Genomic DNA, 22,425 nt, shown 5'->3' on the forward strand with positions numbered 1-22,425 from the left:
TGTACACTTGACGATACAATACGAGTGATGATCGCATCGAAATTTGACGTAACGAAATACAACTGCAATGAGTAAACCCCTATCGAAACATTTTGGACCTAGAAAAAATCCTGGTTACGCCAATGGATGAAACTTTCGTCTATATAAAAATAACGAAAGTATCCTTTCGCACTGTCCCTTTCCCACCCTTCTTCCGCCCTCGGAAAAAGGAAAACTTATTCGACGGTGTTTCACGATCCGACGAACTCTCGAGATTACGCTCGCGTCTTGGTGCTTAGATTAAATTCCAGCAACATGGCGTGGCTTAGATGGTTTCTGGCTGGATCCCGAGCTAACATTCCGAGCCGCACGAGGACTAGCCTGCAATTGTGCACGCTAACGCGCTCCGAAGTGACAGACACGCTTCATGGTGTTCGCGTCGAGCTTTCTTTCCGCGATTTTCATCGTGATTCTCTACGCAACCGCTGCCGGCTATCTCGAATGAGACTGCAAGTAGGCCAACCATTTTTCCCGTCCCTGTTTTTTTAGAAACTTCACGGCCGGGGGATAGTGGCTTTTGTATCTCTTGACACCCTGTCAACGGGGTTAATGAGTATTTTGTTTAATCGTAACTAATATTCATGGTATTCATATCGAAAGATCATAAACAGGTCCAATAAAAAACAGTTTCAATAATGACAATGATAGTCAAACAACAATGATAGTAAAAAGTACTGGCAGGTAGATCAGAAGGCAGGAAGATTATCATTTTATTTGCAGTTTTAAGATGACCCTCGGTCGATTTTAAAGTTGCTATGAAATACACAACTCGACAGAGTACAAATGCGCACACGGTTGCTAAAATGAAATTTACTTTATTGCTAATTATGAACAACAGTCTGTTATTCAATCCTCCTCAAATGAATAAACGTCAAGGTGATTAAATAATTATGCACTGCAGCTGTCGTCGGTTTCGAAAGAGGTTAAAAAAGGAGCAATTATCGTTGCAATTTGTCCGATTTCGATCCCCCGGCATTCAAAATTTTCCCCACTTTATTAACCGTCCACATTTCCCGCGAGCTTCGTCGCGCGAGTTATCCCGAATTCATCCGCAACGCGTATTCCACGATACGCGTCGAGTTTCCGCGACGAAATCGCGAATAATTATTCTCGTTTCGATTGGTACAGCTCGCGAGAGCACCGCGTGCGTTATTCCCGTTAACGAGGCGCAGCAATTTGCGTGTTTTTAGTTAGTTATTACGTTGACCGGCCGACGAGGACCGACGCGCATTTCAAGTTTTGTTTGCAATTTCTCGTCCAACTCACCCCTTCTTTCGCCACCCTCGCCGCGTGCACGCGTGCAGCTGCGACTCCACACGCTCCGCTCGTTTCGCATCGCGAATAACGCGCTCGCGATCTACGTGCCGCGATTATTATTACCGCGAGCATTTCATTTTGACGCGTCGCGCCCCAAAAACGAATCGCGAGTCGTCCAGCTGGCCCACCCCGTGTAAATCGAATATAATCCACTGAAATCGCTCGATTTCCTGGTAATTGGACGCTGAACGGGACTCAAAGACGCGCCGCGGGAACACTCCATTCGAATTTGCTCGTTCGTTGCCAATTAATACCGGACAACGTCGCGGTAATGACTACCCCTTCGACGTGTTTCATAATCCACTCGTTTATTGCGAATTCTATTCGAAGAGCACTGTCCGGCTCAGAGGTGTATACCCGGGGTCTGATCCTATCAAGATTTGCACCCCTTCGTAGCATGAAGGACGCAGAATGTGTTAGCTCGTGCGACTATCAGACTTTTAAAAATAGTCTACATCACTTATATATTTTTAAATTCATAGGTCAGTTTCAGTAATTGTAGTTTGAAACAAAAATTAGACCTGTAATATTTTGCAATATTTTTTGGAGTATTTTGTAGTAATTCAAAAGTTTGAAAAGGATGTTTGAAGAACCGCAAACTTAATATCTGAGAAGTTTAGAAAGACTCAAAAGTGCAGGAATTTGAAAGGTCACTGATTTGTAAAATTAAAAACAATTCGACCGTGAACGTTTCCGCGTTTAATTAAAACCCTATCCCCGTGGCGCAGCGGTCCACGCCAGGGGGTGAAACAGAAATTGCAGTGAATTGTCGAGAAGTCCATCGAAAGAAATACCTGGGAGATTCCTTGCCCTCCTGCTGTCCAGTCGCCATGTTCCGCGTCCGATCTCAAGGAACCTTCGTCGCACGAATTCAACTTCACCACAATCTCACAACACTTTCCCACAGTTTCCCGGCAACGAGCGTTTAACAAACATCAGGCATACGTGAACCGCGAGCGTGAACCATCGATCGCAATGAACGCGACGAATCTGGAGATCCTCGTACAGTGAATCATGGTTGAACGATCGCGACACGGAATAAACGTTAGCAAACCGCGGTGAACGAAGCGCGAATTTTTCTCGAGGACAGGTCCGAAGGGCTCTTCGCGTGGAACATGTCGTAAGATAAACTATTCGTTAATAAACCCGTGGCAGCGTGAAACGGGGAAAAACAGGAGGAAACTCCGTACGGTGGACACGTGCGAGGAACTCGTATAACGTGCAGGCGCCGCTCCGCACGAACCGGCAATTTATCGCGATTTATTTCGCCGCGATAACCGTCCCGCGTATTGAATACCGTCGCGCACGAAAGCGGGAACGAGTCGACTCAGACGAGTAAAAACTTCCTCGAAAGCTCGCGACACGCTGGTATTTGTTTATTGAACGCGCACAATTTTTCTCTCCGCTTCGACGCGTTCCGCTTAGGCTCTCACCGAAAATATCTTCTGTGCACCTCACTCGAACACCGTGCAAATGGTCCTTGGATCGTTATTAATATTTGTTTGATAGGTGCTTTGAATATCGGTGGAACGAGTGGTGGATCGCGAGCGGAACGTGCGCCAACGCGAGCTACATAAGAATGCGCGGCTTCCGAGGGAGGAACGTGCGAGTGTGACGGCGCACGCCGCGCTACTGACGACGCCTGACGGCGCGACGCCACGCCGTCGGCCGGCTGAGACCCATTGCTCGCGCACGCGCCACCTCCAAGGTTCGCCACGCTTTTCGACGATCGGATACACCGGTCCGGGGTCCTACAAGGATCCCCAAAAACCTTCTCAAGGCTCCAAGGTTCCTAAATTCCAAGATCTTGAAGTTAAAACCCGGTACAATTATGTCAGAATTTGGGACAAATTGGCAATCTGAAGTTATTCAGGTGTACTGTGCTCATATGATAAAAAGGAAATGTGACTTTGCACATGAATTGTACAGAGACCTGCAGAGTTTACCTGTAGAGTTCTACAGTTTTAGACAAGAGTTCTATGAATCCAGTGTTAATAACGAATCTATAACATCTTCATCCGAACGTGACCTATGTTACGAATTAAATCTGTGACTGATATCTATGATTTTGTGGATCCCAGAGGCGTAGCCAGTGTCCGAGAAAATCCGAATCCCGATGCGAAAATGAAGGGCAGAATGATATCGGAATTTTGGAGGGTAACCCCGTGTAGCAGGGCGCAAGGGAGATTGCGACCAAATAAATTTCCCCTTAATCTCTCTTACTAATTAGCCCGCAGCTCGAGCTTACCTCCCATCATCCGGAGAAAGAGCCGTGAAGCGTAAAAAAAAAAAAGAGTATATACCCGCGCGCGGTTATTTGCATTTATAACGACGCGTCCTGGACAGAAGCTGGAAGAGGAAGAGGGAAAGAGGATCGCGAGAGGGAGCCGAAAGCGAAGAGGAGGGACAGCTGGTCGCGGGCTCGAACCTTCGGAGTGGAGACATCCGGCTTCGAAACTCGTCAAAATACACAAATCTCTCGCACGTCCCCAACGAATCGAGTAACACGGTGCTCTTCTCCCGTGGGACGACTGTTCGCCAACCGCGCCGCAGGGCTTGCTCTTCTTCCCGTCGCGACGCCTCGTTCCGAGACAAATGGCGCCAATGGAAACGTTCCTTTCGATCAACATCAACTTCTTCGAAAAAATAACACCCGGGTAATTAGAGACGGATCCTTCTGTCCTCGGCAACGTTCGGTGTTCAATTTAACTTGAACTCTTCGCGGCCAAACAGGGGGGATGAAGTTATTAGGTTGGGGCGAAAGTTTCGCGAGGTCGCTTCTTAATTCTCGAACGTCGGGAGACGTTTCTTTATCGAATCGTTTGTGCTTACGGATTATTCGTGTAATCGAACCTTTTCGGGAAAATATCATTAAGTTTTAATGATTAAGTTTTCATATGACTTCAATTTTACTTATATTACATTAAAGTACTGTGCAAATATTTTTTATTTTGTCGTACAGTATGTAAGCATATTTCACTTATTCCGACGAATAGTTTATTTCTCCTGGCTCAATCGTTTTTGAATTCCTTATGCATTATTCTACGGCGTCCTACGGGACGCACAGCGCCCGTCGGGATGCACCGATCGATTCGTCCACGCCATGCTCGATGAAAGGTCTAATTTCCATACACGGCACGGGTACAAGGCGCTCCGTGAATTTCAACCCCTTCGATTCCCGCGCAACTCGCACGTACGGCCTTGAATACGGCTGTTACCTGCTGGATATATTACCAATCTATCGCATTACCCGGACTTTAATAGACCAGACGCTGTAAGAGCGGAAAGAATAATGGACTGGGCCATATAACGAATAAGTAAAAATCGAATCGATACGTCGAATCGAGTTCCACCCGCTGTTTTATCGTCGCGACGGGATATTTCGAGGTCATTAACGCGAGAAGAAAAGCTCGGACACGTTCCGTGGCGTCTAAAGAGCACTTCGCTGGCGCGAACAATGATAGGCTTTCTCTTGGCAATAACGAGGGGATGCTAACCGTCTTTTGTTGCTGCGAGGTATCTCGATACAGGTGTTGCTTTCAAACTTTGTTTCTTACGATTGATAGAAAACAGCGATTCTTTCACATTTCGCGTCTTAGAGCCACAGGTTGATTATTTCAGTTTAATGAAAAATTGTTTTGAGAGAGGAGGAAATAAAAATTGGAGACTCCTAAAAATATTTCAAAAAGTGTGTAATACATTTCTTGACCTCATTTAAGGAAGAGATAAAAAGCGCGCTTCTCGCAGGTTATGCGATCGAATATCGACGCAGACGGTCACAGAGCGAATGACCGGGTATAGTACACACTGGCCCACTTTGCACGGCGCCGTGGAAAAATTAACTATTCATTCGTGCTGTGGCCGATACAATGGCTAGCCGAGATATTGAAGGATCAGCCTCAATCGAGGCAACTCGATGCTGAATTGCTTCCTTCCATGGGATTGCGTTGCGGCGTCGAGATGTAGAGGAGAACCACGTGGGTGGAAGCGAGAAGCGGATAAACGACGATCAGAATGAACCGACGACTAGGAAATACCTCTACCTACACCGAATAACCGGAAGAGTTATCGCCGGTGATTAAAATGTGGCGGACCGAAATTGGAAGCGAGATCTTTGTTTAAATCGACTGCGGTGTTGTTCCCGAAATCACTGACTGCCGATACTTGCTTTCCGCGAACGATTTCCGCGCGAAAATCGCGACACTTCAAAACATATGATGTTCCTATTGTGACGGAATAAAATCTTGATTTTAAATACGTGAAAAAGAATGTGTTTCATTCGAAACGAAATTCAGTCTTTTCACGAAGAAGTAACAACTTGATTACTTCGAAACTGTATAAGAAATTGTATTTTGTTCATGTAGTTGTTAGAAATTAATGGGAGATTGTGTCGTTGATCAAATTTGAAAAAAGTCGAAACGGTTGCGTTTTACTTCGACAGAGAAGGAATGAAGACGGATAATTCCTGCAGAAATTACAGAGTGTGAGAAAGCGAGTGAAAGGAAAGAAATTAGGAAAGAAACTGGAGAAAAATAGATAATCGAACAAATATTCCGTTAACTGAATATTCTCCGAAACGTAGCAGCCGTGGCCTCCTTCCGGTCAATTAAATGCCATTGTGTCCGAGGGACCGGAAGCGATATCGGCTCGAATCCTCGTCTTACGATCGAGCTCCATCCGATAATACGAAATTTTCATTTCGTTTCTCTCGAATCATCCCTTTATTAATTAACCTCGGACCGTCGTTAGAACAGTGTCGGAGAATCAAAGAACAGACTCTCCGTCAATTATCTCGGGAGAAAAAGATGAGGACAATCGGAACATGCGACGTAACCTCGTTCCCTGCGATCCGGTTTTAATACTCTTCTACCCCTTGGCCTCGTTAACGATCAATTTTTTTCACGCCGTTGACAGACGATCCGGTCGCTTGAATCGCTAAATCCCGTCGGGGGAATTCGAAAGCATTGGCGTAACTAGGATTTTTATCTGGGGGTAGTTAATATCCACTGGGTTTTCTAGAACTTTTAAAACTTAGGGAATTGAGAAAGTTAGAAAAGTAGGAATCTAGAAATTTAGCAATTTAGAAATATAAAAGTTTAGCTAATTTAAAAATTTAAGAATTATGAAGCTTTTGAAATTCGTCAGTTTTATAATCTGTAAATTTGTGAATTTTTGACAAGAGATATATGGTGATATATGTATTTATAGTGGGTCAATGTACATTTTGGGAGAAAGCAGGTCCTAGTTACGCCACTGTGCATGACATCGTTTACGAGCGAGCGCGAAAGGTTCGTTGAACATGATCACCTTTATCGAGGGGTAGGTTTAACGCGATTTGACAATCTCTGATCGCGAACGGCGTAAAAGCGGATACAGTGTCGTATATTAGCGAACCGCTACGTGACTCTCCGACATTATTATAGGGTGCATAATTCAACGGTCGCCCCCCTTTCGCCGAGAATCTTACCGGTATTCAGCTGGAAGTAACTTTCGCGATGTTGCCTCGAAACACGGTCCGCTTCGCTCTCGAATAAGTTTTCCGTTTGCCCAACAACGAATACACCCAACTAACCGTGCAAATATACACAACGCGTAAATGCCTGGAGTATCGGCGCGACTAAACTATTTCACAACCCCATCCCGATCCCGGATTTCCTTCGAGTTCAGCTCGAAAAAGTAGAAGCTCGAAAACAAAAAAAAAGAAGATCGAAGCGAAGAAGCGAGTCTGTAAATATTTGTGCTACCCGCTTCAAACAACCACCCCCTACGTCCACGAAACGCCACCGTATCTTTTTTTGTCCTAGCGGAACAAATGAAAAGAGTTTTAACACCGTCTGGCCCGAAAACATTTGTCGCTCGTAAAAATCTTCCTCTGAGGACTACTGGCCCCCGGTGGTTCGCGTCGTTATTTTAAATCGCCCTCTACTTGCACCGAACTCTTCAGGGGGAAACCACGTTCCGAAACTCCATTTTGTTTACACTACTCCTAAATATATACATGCCGAACACGAATATGGTAATTAATACTGTCTTCTCAAAATTAAAAGAAAACAACCCCTTAACTACTGCAGAACAAAATTGAAATGTAATAACGCGTAAAATTCTGACAAACCAGAATTCATGAAATCTCTGAAACTTTTGAGCGAGAATGACGTTCTATTACTGTAGCTCTATGCAACAAGTAACTCTACATCCCGAAACCCCATCCTTCACGAGTAAATATACAAATGAATAGAGCTACCCTCAGCGCGAACGAGCTGCAACGGAAGCTGCAATAAAGAAGATTTTCATCGATGGAAATCTCAAACGACGTGTGGCTGTCTAGAGAACAAGATCCATGAAAGAGCCCGCGGTGCGCTTTACTCTTGTCACGTTATCTCCGGCCAGCCATAACCTGGCTAGAACGAAGCTGATAAGAAGAGTACCAACGCTCGCAACTTCCTTTTTACGAGTAGAAAGTTCGCCGCCACTGTCCGCAGAAGAGAAGCGATTATTTTTGGCGCACGGGGTCAGAGCTTTGCGAAAACATCCTGCGTTCGCGGAAAGCCAATACGGGGCTTTTAGTGGCCACTTTAAACAGGAAACAGAGACCCGAGAGAGCCTGACAGACCGTTGGATGTAGCTTCTCGTTGCTGGTTGTCCTGCGGGACAGATTAACTCGGTCGGTTGAATTGGACTCGATGTTATATGGAGGATTTATGAACTTCTGGAGGCACCTGGTGAACCCTTTTCCACCGCAAACGGACTGTTATCGAATGTAAAATGAATAGCAATTTTGTGTGAATAGCTTGCGTCGGGTTGGGCGCGGTTCGATGAATAATTTGGGACTTTGGGTGACTGAGAATTTCGGGATTTATGGATTTGCGAGGTGGGAATTTGGAGAGTTGGGAATGTGAGGTGAGGACTTGGAGATTTAGGAGTTTGAGAATTTCGGAAACTGAGGGTTCGGCACTTTGAGAATTCGGAATCTTGGCAATTCGACAGTTTGAGAACTTTGGAACCTTGGCAACTTGGTACTTTGAGAATTCGGAATCTTGGCAATTCGACAGTTTGAGAACTTTGGAACCTTGGCAACTTGGTACTTTGAGAATTCGGAATCTTGGCAATTCGACAGTTTGAGAACTTTGGAACCTTGGTAACTTGGTACTTTGAGAATTCCGAACTTTAGGAATTTAAGAGCTTAGAAATTTGGGTATGGATTCTCGATCGAGTCCGACCGATATTTTTCGTTCCCAACTCATTCCATAACCCTTTGACCCAAGTTCGGAGTAATTTGCATAACCGAATTTCGATGGTGCTTCGCGAAGGGCGAAGGAATCGCCTCGTTGTCAAAATCGAGTCCAGGAATTTTTATAGTCGGGTGGGAACGTTGGGTCGTCGACGATCTGCGGAGGAGATAAGCCTAAAGACAATGGGGTGCCAGTAGAAAATGACAGCGCACGAAACTCGGAGATCCAGGACAGATTAAGGGTCGTGAAGTCTTTCCCTGTTTCGCGAACTGTGCGCCCCTCGCTATTTTATAAACTTGCCGAATCCCTGCTCGCGAAAGTACCTCCTTGAGTTCTCGCTCGACACACTTGGATACCGGGAGAAAGATAAAAAAAAAGAAAAGAAGGGAAGAGTCCCTCTTCCTCCGACACGGAAAATCCCTTCGAAGCTAGCAGAGGCACGATGCTGATTCCATGGAAAAAGAGGGCACTTCTCGACTGCCTACTTATGTTGCAGAAACGCTGAATCGTTGCTAAATTGTGTAGGATACTACCTCCGGTTATTCATAACGTCCCTCGACCACGGAACCCGTGCAACTTTCAACGATTTCTCCGTCTCGCTTCTCTCTGTTTAGCTTTCTCCGCTGACCAGTCTCTTACCGATCTCCTGTAAATCTTACGGCCGAGCGTAATTCACCGTCGCGTAACTATTGTTAATCACTGACTGCAGCGAAATCGGCGCGTTAATCCGCGAAGCAAAGCCGATCTCGAATCTATGCAAATACAATTACCCTCCTCTTTGGCGTCGAGCTACGGTCCGCAGCCCTTGGCACCGAGATCGGTCGGTCCTTATCAGCTCGTTCTTCAGAGTATCCTGCAAACGAGGCGGGATCATCCCGGGTACTATGTTAATGCAATGGGGAGAGGCCTTATCCCGCGGGATTAGCCGCGTTCGCGGCTCGTTTTTCCCTTCTTCTTCGCTTTTCTTTTTATGAACGATCTACGGAATTGATCGACCAAAGTCGCTTTCCAAGTTTACTGCAATTACGATCACATCGAAAATGATTATCCCTAACACTGATCGGAGACCGCCAATAAACACTGTTCGATATTGATTGCAATCGTGTCGATCGAACGAATAACATTAATTCAGTGCATGAATAAATACAAAACCTACAGAATATCACTGATCCAGAACATCGTTTATTAAAAAACGAATAGTGTATGAACATCATTGAGCCAGAACATTGCTGTGCACCACCGATCCAGAACGTGAGCATCACTGATCCAGATCGTGAATAGCTTTGTTTTAAAACGTGTTACAAAGAATATACCCGGATGAACAGTATCCGTCGATTCCCGATAATCTTGTCATGTCCAGAGTAGTTTATCGATCTTATCTTAAGCTGGGAAATTGCAAGCGACGTGCTTTGACAAAGTCTAGAGACAGCATCGAAATCGATCGATAGAACCGGGAATCGCGGAAGAATTCTCGATCATGAAGCAGCCTACTCCACGATCCCTGAGTCTGGAGAAAAAAATGGACATTCGTGAGAACCACGCGCGGAAGTAATTTCCATGACGAAGAGCAGTTTCCAGCGTAAAGTGGAGTGAAACAAGGGTCACTGAAGAGTCGAGGGAGTGGCTTCGTTAGCACAGCCTCCCCTTCCTGTCCGTCTGCCGAAGAGTCCTCCAGGAAAGCCTTTCTCGATGACGATCGAATTTCGCTGCACGAAAGTCCGGCGAGTGGCCGAGAAATCGATTCCAAGTCGAAGAACAATCTTTCCCTCGGAATCTCGGAAAGAATCTTTTTTTTCCCTCGCGCTTCGTTATGGGGCATCCAGTGGCCGAAAATCCCTCGTTTACGGTGCGGTTGACTCGAGGAAAACGGTCCCTCGACGAGACACTCGGAAGACTCACCCGTTCGATAGATAAACCTTCTTGATGAACAACCCTCTCTACTCGCGTGAGGTACGACCTTTTTCAATGATCGAGCTAGAAACACCTGCAGTCTTGGACGCATTTACACCTCGCTGGAGATTTACGTAGTAGGATCAGAAACTTATTCATGAATTAATTTGTAAAACTACTTCCACATGATGGAAGCGTAGGAACTAGTCTGACAATATACGAGAGGTAACTTGAGAAATATTTTCAATTTATAAATCTTGAAATTCTCAGTTTCGAGGTCTTTACGTTTGCTCCTAAATCTTCCAATAAATTAGGATTGCAGACTTGGTGAAACGACTTGATAATATCCCCTTTAGAGCACATACGACAGGTGAAAATGTGGGGTCGCATTAGCAAAAATTAATTAAGAAGAGAGCGTACAAGTCAATTCTCGGGTTCACGCCATTCTAGCAGCCACTCGGGGTTATTTCGGTGCAAAGTAGTCGCGGAGATTTATCGACGTGTCCCTTCGCCTTGCCCTTCGCACCACCGGCTCCCTTGATTTACAGCCGATAATTAAACCGCCGTAAACTGGGGCGAGGAGCGTAGGAGGCATAAACGGTCTAACGCGCCCCGATCTCCAGCTCCGTGAGTCCCCAAAAACTTTGCTTCGGCGCTGGCTCGAATTGCCGAAAACTTGCGCCATAAGTCAGTCGGACTTAACATTTCTTGTTAACTTATTCGAGAAGAGAGAGAAAATGGAGAGCATTGTGCCGATCGGCGAGCGGCTGAAATACGCGAATTTAAAGACCGGCGATACAACGAACGAGGGGTTCGTCGAGTGCGCGTCGTAAAAGCAACGAGGAAAAAAAAATAATTTATCGAGCGTACGTCCGTCGAACGATACGAGGGACAGAACGGGGTAGGAGAGGGCGTTTACAACCCTCGCGCGAACCGGAGGACCGTGCATGCGTCGAGCACGAAACATTGTAAGGGTACGCTTTCACGTGACAGTAAAAGTCATGCATTTTTATGTCGTGACACTGTGGCATTTTCCTACGGACATACATTCTTTGTGACTTATCCTAAACGCGAGCGACGATAAAAATCGTGGAAGCTCGTGACGAGACTCGAGGACAAAAATCATTTCGTGTGATAAAACATTATATGTTGCGATAAATCCAATCACACGATACCGCGATTTATGAACTTCACAAAGGTTACGACATTTAGTATCACGGTATTAAATGTCGCGGTTTATCATCGGCCAAAAACGTACCCCTCGGTGACGGCTAGAGAGCGGAATAAAAATAAACCCGATTGTGATATACGTGTAGATATACGGCGAGAGCGTCTCACGTTAAAAGGACCATTAATTTTTCAATGGAATTCCACGGGACGAGATTGACCGTGCTACCCCTCTCCACGAATTAAGAAGCAGTTTTTCCTACCCCCTCCTAGACGAAATATATTGCAAATAAGGTTACTGGAAATCGTGGGTTCTTGGCCGTCCATTCTCCGACGAAGGCAAAGTCACCCTCCGAGAAATACGTCCCTGAGACAATCCGTAGGAAATAGCTAAAATTCCGTCGCCGCCACCCTCCACAGCTTTGGACGCTTTCGCGTTAACCGAGACCCATTACATTACCCACTTAGCCCCTTGCTGCTACCGATTCTTCTTCTCCGTTTTATTCTCCTTTTCTTTGGCAATAGTTACCAAAATACTCATCCATGTATATTTCACAGACTCAGTCTATGCAATTTGAAATTTAAACATTAAAAGGTTGTTAATATTTACCAGAACGTTGCCGTCAGAATGGTTTCAGGAACGTCTCACTTACCTGCAAGAAAGATACGAATGGTCAGAGAAACAATTACACGAATCAGATCACAGAATGAAAAGTCCATAACAATAAATTGCAGATAGAAAGAGAGGCGTGTTCCGCACGAACTTCCACCGCTGATTTCTGCGGTGTAATATATTCCACGCGATTTCGCTCTAATCGCGGCTAATTGTTGCACGGGCGTTAATTACGGGTGTAAATGATAAAACCTGGACTTCGTTCGGTCGGAGCTGGATTCGTGCGGTCGCGATAATCGCGGAAACACGGCGAAAATTAAATGCTTCTCTTCTGGCCGTGGTCACGATACTCCCACGTACGATAAGTGAAAAGGAACGGTAAATAATTAATAAACTAGGATTGTGTCGGATTTGTTCGCATTCCGCAATCGCCGATCTTCGAGGCTTTAAACAGGGATAAGTAGATTCGAGTGATAAAATTACGTATCAGGTTAGACTGTTTCGAACGTATTATTTTAGAGTAGGTTATGTAGTCGTGATAAAACGCGGAATTTAATCTGGAGGTACTTTCAAGGGTGGAACGGAAACGACTTCATTTTTGGATGAAGTTATTTTACTCCTTTAGCATAGAAATTAAATTTGTGAAACTTGGTTAGTAATTTTAAGAACATAACCTCAACGTTACAACGTATGAATAAGTACTGTGTGTATTTATAATAAATATCTTTTAAAATATCGTTAAGACGTCTTCTACATCTCTATCGATTATCGATGGAACGACAAGAAAATTTTCCAAAATGGAGTTTTTTTATCTGTTTCACAAGAAATTTCCTTCATGTCAAATTTATGTTGCTCGCAGTTTTCTCTAAGAAACTTATGGTTATCATCAGTTTCGGAAATACCCGAACAAATCAATCGAAACGAGGCATCATTCGAGCGTCCGTTAACGGCGTTTCCACGCAGCAGCAGCATTTCGTCGCGTCGCAATTCGCTCTGTAGCGTCACTGTCACAGTGCAATCCACCGTGGCAACATATCGTTCAATTATTCCTAAACTAATATTTATCACCTTCCTGGCTACGCGTTCGACTGTCACGCTTTTATTGTGGCTCCGAATCCACCCTCTACGCGCGTTCCACCCTTCTGAAATATGAACGAGAAACGTTACGACTTCGCGAGATTTTACGATCCGTCGTAATTTTGCGGGACGTTATATCTCGCGGCGGGAGAAATCGTAAGAGAATTATAAAACGCTTCCGCGTTTCCGAGACAGCTGGGAAAAGGGGGGTCGTGGGTCATTTACGGGGGTCTGACGTAACGCGTGCCACTCGAGGGTAAACTGTTGGTATCGAGTGGCGAAACACGGTTAGTATCCATCTTAATTTTCCTAAATAAGTTCCGATGGGGATCTAGGGGTAGGAGAGGGGGTACGTCTAACTGAATTATGGGAATTAGCGAGCCTGTGATTTGCTGAGGGTGTCGAAGATTAATGAAAGACGATGGAAATCGCTTGTCGTCAACAAGTTGCTTCTTTACCTCGACAGGGTTCTTGCTATACTTGTGAGTGGGTATATTTTTCGGATGCAATTGTCTCATTTACAGTGGAGTAATCAATTACATGTTGAAGACAATCCGCTACTGAAATCTTTGACCGTAAATATCTGTCCGAATGTTCTGATGCGCGAGTAAAAGTTTAGGAGGGTGATCGCTAGAAGTTTCTGAAATCGCGATATCGTCGATTTTTCATCGTTTCTCGAAAGCGCGATAAAGAAAAAGGATAGGAGTTTTACAAACGACGTTGTCGTGCGTATTCGGGCTTCGTGCCTCGCTGCCGATTCCGATCTCTCGATTAGGATCGAATTTCGCTCTTCCTTCCTCGGTCTTCGTGCGATAATTAATAAACAAACTCATAGATATGCGATAGCTCGACAGGGCGAGCAGGTCGCGTGAGATTTTACCGAGGGTCTCCCCTCGCTCGTCGACGATTAGAAATGCAAAAGCTCACCGGTCTACGATGTTCGATCGTGATGTTCGACCCTCGACCACCCCTCTCTTCCTTTCCTTTTTTTATTTCCGTTTCGATTCGAAAGCGCTACACCACTTAAGGGATGAAAAGGTTTTAACGGGAAAAGTAAGGAGAAAAAGGGAAAGTGCTCGAACGAGGAGACGAAATTCGCGGTAAAAGTCTAGTTGTATCGGGCAAAAACAAGGGTGAGTTACGAGCCGAGGGTGCCGTCTGGTCCTCTCGCCCTCAACCTCCGTATCCTTACCGACTCGATAATTCGAGCGATACATTTGAATTTCCCGCCATTATCCGATGTCTACTGTTCTATCCTGGTTTACCCCTCTTCAACCCCTTGGCCATCAGGAATTTCCATTAGCTAATTACCGACGGACAGGCACTGTTTTTGTCGCTTTTAGCTCTCTCGATAGTTCGAGGGTTAGATTCCTTTGTACAAATTTCATTCGAAGAAATGGCGTTCAAACATCGAGCCGTCGAAGCCTTAATTTAGATTGCCAATGTACAAATTACTTTCTCAAAATATATTAATCTCTCAGAATATTAATCTACTCGATAATTCCAAGTATATTCGACCCCTTGTCTTACAATATCCTGACGCACTCGTGACGCACACTACAGCCGGAATAAACCATATGTTTAACATTTTAACTTTCTACAACCACTTCAACGTTGCAGCAATAATTAACAAGTTGTATGTGACACAACTGGGGTTAACTTAAGGGGTATCAAATTCAAATACGACAAAAAAAATATTAATGTTCAGAAAGATCGACCGAAAGATATACACTTAAATCCACCCTGTGAATGCGCGTTCGTATCATCAACGCAATCAACGAAAGAGCTCATCCATTCGCTTAATTAAGCGCTTATTATTAATTAACCATGGCTGGCGGACACCGGAAACGGATAAAACGTCAAGGTGTCGCAGGCATTAATTATATTTGAATATTCTCTGTCGATTCCGCATGAACCGCTGCACTCCATCCTACCTCCGCTGCGGGGAACAATGCGCCTGTCGTCTCTTCGGTTTTATTTAATAATTACCAGTTATTAATATACAAAAGCCAGGCTGGTGACGTCGATTGTTCGAATTATCCGACACTGTCATTCGTTACAAAAGCTTTCTCCGTTTTTACACGATGAAACCTGTAAAACATCTGTATTACTCATTGATTAAATTATCGGATTCCGAAGACTTCGAATATCACGTTCGCACAATATTGCTGACGTTTCTGGTTTTTTAATTTTCAAATTTTCTGTGCTCTCAAATTACCAAATGTAAGTCTTCGAATTTCTTAACATCCAAATTTCCAGGCTCTAAATTTCTAAATCTTATACTTTTAATGGTTTCCAAGTTCTCAAATTACCAAATGTAAGTCTTCAAATTTTTTAACATCCAAATTTCCAGGCTCTAAATTTCTAAATCTTCTACTTTTAATGGTTTCTAAGTTCTCAATTTTCCGAATTTCCTAAATCGTCAAATTTTTAATCCTGCAAATCTCAGCTCCTAATTTCCAACTCTTATATTTTCATACTTTCTAACTTTACAACATCCCCTAATCATCCAAATTCCAGATTTTCAAGGGGGTAAATTTGAACCAACCAAAACTGAACGACAGTGTATCCTTTTTCGTTTACATCGTCGCTTCCTGTGGGCGCAGTAGGCAGAGTGTATTAATAGGGCCCTAGGCGATGATATTTAGCGTTTCAAATATGTAATTCCAGCGACTCGACTTAATCCGATCGGTCGTCGCACACGGTAGCAACGTGTGCCATGATAAAACGTCAAGAGAGATATCCTCTCGTCTGACACTGTCCGTTTAGTTAAGTCCTGGTAATCCTGCGCGTCCTTCCGCTCCTTTTCTCCGTCTCGCTTATCTTTCTGTTCAGCCCCTCGCATCCCGAGAGAGCTCCTCGAATAAATCGTCGTGGTCAGAAGCTTGAAGGGGATTAATACGTGGCCCAATTAAGGAAGAAAGAGCCGTGGAACACCGTTAATTTACAGGTCAGTATCTCTCTCTCTTTATCTCGGCAGAGACAGAGTCGAAAGAAAAAATGACGAGGATAAACCAGACGGTCTGCGTTTCGGACGAGAAGCTGACCACAGGATTTTCGCTTCTTCCGTTCGTTCTTTTTCTAGAGAGGTATTTATCTAGCGGATATTTACGAGATAAGGGTTGAAATCTTGCGAACGAAATCTCTGCTTTAAATCGCTTAAGCTGTTTTATTTAAATGATTTCACGGGTATCGATTTCTATTCGCGAAATGACGTTCTCCAGCAACGAATCGTTTCCGTAAAATCGGGGGATTTTCGCAGCTCGAGAAAAGCCAGAAAACTATACGATCGTGGATATATCTCAACGACTTAAAGGCTCGTACGCGGTGAGATCGGCAAGATTTCCAAAGTGGAGTGCCGTGTCCCGATGTCTTTCGATACTTTCGAAAAAGTTCGATAAAGCCTCGACAAACGTATCGGTTTTTCAGCCAAAGATTCGTTCGCTGCGAAAGTTTCCCGATAGCAGCAAACGCGATTAGTAAACACGTCAGGTAAACCGTATTATTCCATTCGCCAAACCACGATTAATCGTGGTTCGGTGATTAATATTAAAAATCTTTTGAGTGCGGCATCAAAGAGAACAGTTTGAATGTTACAATGGCGCTCGGATTCCGATATTACAACCATTCTCGCGATTACTTTGCCAGGCTATCCCGTTGTATATTTATTTCGGATCGGTAGTCAGAAACGCCTGTCGAATACAGCACGGTTTGCGAAAAACCGACGAATAAAATGGAAGGGCGCACGCAATTACGCAAATGCGCCACGGAGAATCGATGCATCGCGGATATTACGCGACCGGATCGCGATATTGAAAGAGCATTCGCGGGAGGAAAAGAGACAACGAAAGGAGAATAAAGATCTGAAAGCACGAGACCAGAATCGGCTCATAAATTCACGAACAACGTAACAGGGCCGTACACGCGGCCTAGATACCCTTGCAGATTAAGTCACGAACTCTCCACGGCGCATGGCTATGGTACACGCGTATATTTATGGTACCTCCGAGTGTTCCACGCTGCCCCGTGGTACGTGTACACGTGATCTATGGGAATTCGCAACAATGACGATTCTGCGAGCTTTCGATACAAACCGATACACTGCTATTTAGCGATTAAACGCAGTGTATTAGAAGACTTTGGCCGAAGATTTTTCAAGTTTATGTCTCGTTACAAATTTTCAAGTCGACTGTCTTACATCTTCAATGATATTCAAAAACCTCAGACATGCACTATTTATGGTAGTGTATGTTCAACCCCTTCACTTTCAATACCGTCACATTCGTGACGCTACAACAACAAACAAAAATCATATTTTCAGCATGAGCCTGGAACTTAATATCGGTTATAATTTGCACAATCAAGGTTTCAATTTCCTTTATCTGCTTTAACATTTACAATTAGTTACCTCAAACTGATGCACCTATCGTAAAAATCATAGATCAGGATTAAATCTGAATCGCTTCGCTCTGAATAATACTGAAGGGACCAGTTAAAAAGCGTCAAATAAACCCCTGTTAAAGTGTCGAAAATTGACGGCTTTGGAATGAAGGGAAGGTGCCGCACCATGTGGGAAAATTAGAAGTTTTGCGGCTCTCTGCGGGCCAGTCCAACAAACGGACAGAATTCAATGCGTAGCGCTTTCGTTCGAGTCCCTTTATTGCTCCCGTGAGACGTCACGGGGGACGCTTGTCGAAATTAGTCTATATCTGGTGAACGAGAGACACGGGGATGGCACCGAACGTATACTTTGTTTTCGAGGAGGACGACAGATGTCTCGAACCACAGACGTTTTGAAATTAGAGCAAATTTATAAATTTCCAGCTTCGAGGAGTAGAAAAGCTTTGAGTAGAAAATGTAACGTTGGAATTGTTCGAAGTAATATGTTCAGCGTATCAAAAACGAGTTTCTCACCTAAAACCAGTGTGAGAGGTAACGGTTCGTTAATTAACCAAAAAGGAACATCCTCGATAATCGCCTATACGTGTTTTTATCGTAGAAAGAAGTGGGCGTTATCAATTATCGGTATAAGTGAACCGGTGAAAGCTGCGAATTCCGATCGACCGGTTACGGCCATAATCGATTTAATAACGCGATACTGATTAGGGACAATTACGGTGTTCTTTAAATGCGGTGGATAAACCGCAGCGACCGCCTCCTTGATAATACACCCGGCGCAGATATCGTTAAATGGAAGGAACGCACGAGGGCACATATGCCGCCCTAAACATGAGGGAATCCTATCGAGCAAGTCAAGCTAATCTTCGGTCCCGCATTACAATTTCATCGTTAACGACATGCCTGGAACATATCCTCTATGTACTCTCTGTTTAATCGTAACGTAGGTGCATCACGAAAATGGTGGTCGCTATCTCTTTGACCGGCCAGATAATCGTCCCAATTAAGCCGCTTTTCCCACGATGCGAATCGTGCGCGATACGAACCAAATCAATATCAATAATAGCCTCTCTTCTTCCATTTTGCTCGGCGTTCCGTCATTTTCATCCCCGTAGCGGTACGGTATCGATATTAAATAATTTGCTACCTTCCGCCGGTAATCGGTCTGTAAAATTTTAACTTATAATCCCCTTTGGACCGAGTCGGATTATGCCCGGCGATCGAATCGAAATTGTAACCCGTTATTCGATTATGATACGAATAAAGTTCGTGTACGTATTGAAATATTAATTCGGACGGGAACCAGACCCGTTGACAACGAATTTCATCGCGCACGGATTAGGAGTTTTAACGCCGATTCTTGATTACGGTTATATTCGAGGGATGCATCAATCAATGTTCACTAATTTAAAATTCACCGTAATAATTTGAAACACGAATATCACTAAAGTTAAGATGTAAATAATTCGTACATTAGAAAATTACCGAACAGTCACGTTCACCTTGATCTCGTTTTACGCAGCACATTCCCTCGATTTCATTTCGTCCAGTAATTTTCATATCACCGGCTTTTCGTGAGCGCATAAAAGTCCCCGTCGTTTCCGTTTTTACGTCGCGCTTTACTGCCCGATGTCTTCGCGGCGCGAAATTAATTATGCATACCCTGGATACGTCGAGGTGGTCGTTCGTCGACAAGGCCTCGCGTTATTGGAAACTTGACGGTCCATTTGGAGAGGAGCGCGGTCGATTCGTCGAGCAGAGAAGCCGTTTGCATAGCCGCGAAAGGAGACGTCGAAGTTGTAGACTGCTCGAAACTAGCGGCCCTACGATGGACACTCGACGCGACCGGAGGTCCTTTGTTCGTTTGATTACCGAACCTCCCTGGAAACTGGTCATTAGCTTAGCAAACAGACGAGTCTGGCCGCGATCTTCCTCCCCGGACATCCGCGACGCGTTGTAGCCTCGTTCCAACTAATTGAACGGTGTTAATTTGCTCGCGGCGACTTAGACTTTCTTCGATATCGAGTTTTGTTAATAAACACGTTTCGAGTCTTTTTACGTTGAAAGAATTCGAAGCACGAGGCGTATTTAAAGTAAGCAGAGCGATTAGAAGCAATTCCAGCGCGATTCTAAAAGCGTCGTCAGGTCGACGAAAGAGTTGGACAAACAGGCGAGTACCGGCCGCGTTAATCCCGAGAGGAAAAAAGAAGGCGTCGCGGGGAAACGGTGCACGGAACAGGTCAAACGACGCTTAGCGATACAACTGGTAGGCGTCGGACACGCTTGAAAATAAATGGAAGGAAAACGCGTCGAATTCAGCGAGATCGTTCGTCAGTCGAGTATATTTAGACCGTGACTGTGACTCCCGAGCTTCTCGTACTCGCGTGCTTATTTTTGTTTTCTATCTCGTTTACTTGCCATCCACGATTTTCGGCCATCCGTTGACACTTTGGTCGCCTTTGATATCTCCTCCCTTTTCATAGCGATTGGGAAATTATGCTTTGAAACGGGTTCGATCTTGAAATAAATAAGACATGAATTTCATCGTTCACCCCTTCACTATATTTGTCAGGTGCGTCAGTCAGAACTAACTGATTTACAATGTTAAAACAGAGGAAGGAAGTTGAAATGTTATGTCCATCATTGACTACGCAAATTACAATTAAACCTCAAATTGAAAGATATTAATATTTCGAGTAAAATTGATCACGAAGTGTATCACCAAACGTCAAAATAGTGTAAGGAGTTAAATGATGTCTATATATATAGCAGTCAAAGCGGAAAATCCGTGTGAAGACATGAATTTCATCGTTCACCCTTCACTATATTTGTCAGGTGCGTCAGTCAGAACTAACTGATTTACAATGTTAAAACAGAGGAAGGAAGTTGAAATGTTATGTCCATCATTGACTATGCAAATTACCCTTCACTATATTTGTCAGGTGCGTGAGCCAGAACTAACTGATTTACAATGTTAAAACAGAGGAAGGAAGTTGAAATGTTATGTCCATCATTGACTACGCAAATTACAATTAAACCTCAAATTGAAAGATATTAATATTTCGAATAAAATTGATCACGAAGTGTATCACCAAACGTCAAAATAGTGTAAGGGGTTAAATGACGTCTATATGTATAGCAGTTAAAGCGGAAAATCCGTGTAAAGTCGGCAATAGAGCCTCCTCTAAAATTGTATCGATATGAACGATGATACAACGGCCGCATATGATCTCGATTTTACGAGTTGGACAACTCGTAAACGTTGCTAAAGCAATAACTGGACGCTACAACTCTGCAATGCCTTTTATCGACCATTCTATTTTTTCCAATTTAGATTAAGATCGCTCGAGAAAATGATCGTAGACCAGTTTTGCGAACGTTTACGACGTCGCCTGTCGTCCCTCTTCCGTAAACTGGCTGTAACTAATTTCCCGCGAAGCCTCGTTAAACGAACGCTATTTACGCAAATTGTTTCGAGTCGCGGTTAATATCCATAAAGTTGCAACTAATTCGTGTAACCAATTTGTGTCGGAGATAATGCATGTAGGTCTGCGAGTAAAATGAACTTAGTGTCGCAATTGTTGTCTCATATAAGGGAGCGGTTCGAGAGGAATCGGCATCAGTCGACGCAAAAATCCAGGATGAATCGTCTGTTGCTTGTTCTGCTTTTCGTGTACGTTGTTTCTGCGACACGATGCATCATCAAAGACGACAAGGTACAGAGATACGAGCTAGTCTTACCGAACAGACGCGTAGTTCAATCGTTCTTGGTAAATCGTGATCATGTTCTAATCGTCCTTGGTCCTCCGTCCGCAGGACGAACCAGAGGTTCACGTGATCCGCTTAGGGGATCGCAGCAGTGGAGAGTCAGTGAGTAAAAGCGGCTTTCCTTTCGATCCTTTTGTAGTAAATCATTCTATGCGGTATCAAAAAGTTTCACTCGGAGGTGTAACAAAAATATAAAGAATGGATGCTTCACGGAAATAGCGAGGAAAACAGAAGCTGCACATTAATAAAACAGAAATATCAGATAGGCAACATTTAATCCTGGACAAATTTAAAATTGTGTTTCCCTGGCAGGACGAGTCGGACGTCGTAACCTTGCACCTACCGGACAGCCGACGGAAAAGAGCAGCGAGTGACTACTGCAAAAAACACAGCGACTGTGCCGCGGGAAAAGTTTGCGTTCCCTATCTAGGATGCAGTGAGTACTAAAATCTTGTTGGCACTTTGACCGCGGAATACTCCTACAAGCGCGCTTTGTTTGCAGTCAGGGGACACCGAAAGAACCCTACCACGCAAAAACCCACCCCGATGAATCACTTGGTTGGCAACGTTCAGTAATGCAACTACCGACGAAATAACTCTGTCGTGGTCCTAGTAAAACCTGTACTCCGTGCACCGTTCGTAATAAAGCACCAGCATCGCTACATTTTTTGTTATTCATTATAATACCCTCCACACAATTTTTGGAATTCAAAACTTTTTTGAGAAGCATGATGGGAACACTTTTTACGAGTAATCGGATTTGCAAATATCTTGAAAAGGTAACAACTTTTAGAAGGGTGAGAAAGACTGTCACGACAGGGAAAGATGGGACAGATGCGATCGAGTCTCATTAACGCGGAAAACGGAAGAAAGCGAAGCGTAAGAAAGTCATCGTAAATTTATCAGGAACAAGTGACTGTTTGGCAG

At 44.2% G+C, this 22,425-nt stretch overlaps 2 protein-coding genes across 7 annotated transcripts in view; one reads left to right on the forward strand and one right to left on the reverse strand.

Moving 5' to 3' along the window:
* Window positions 1-22,425, reverse strand: part of LOC100874799 (uncharacterized) — a 289,482-nt gene that overhangs the window by 126,340 nt on the left and 140,717 nt on the right. The gene's annotated exons all lie outside the window — the stretch shown is intronic.
* Window positions 21,276-22,160, forward strand: LOC100879989 (uncharacterized). Its single transcript, XM_003699422.3, has 4 exons — window positions 21,276-21,446; window positions 21,547-21,600; window positions 21,811-21,934; window positions 22,001-22,160. Exons 1-4 carry the CDS (start codon window positions 21,291-21,293, stop codon window positions 22,072-22,074), a joined length of 408 nt encoding a protein of 135 aa, XP_003699470.2. The 5' UTR covers window positions 21,276-21,290; the 3' UTR covers window positions 22,075-22,160.

Source organism: Megachile rotundata, chromosome 7, assembly GCF_050947335.1.
Source record: "Megachile rotundata isolate GNS110a chromosome 7, iyMegRotu1, whole genome shotgun sequence".
Lineage (NCBI taxonomy): Eukaryota > Metazoa > Arthropoda > Insecta > Hymenoptera > Megachilidae > Megachile > Megachile rotundata.

Coding starts and splice junctions, on each gene's coding strand:
- LOC100879989 (XM_003699422.3), top strand. CDS start 21,291: ATGAACTTAGTGTCGCAATTGTTGTCTCATATAAGGGAGCGGTTCGAG. Junction 21,601..21,810: donor ATCGCAGCAGTGGAGAGTCA/GTGAGTAAAAGC, acceptor TTTCCCTGGCAG/GACGAGTCGGACGTCGTAAC. Junction 21,935..22,000: donor CGTTCCCTATCTAGGATGCA/GTGAGTACTAAA, acceptor CTTTGTTTGCAG/TCAGGGGACACCGAAAGAAC.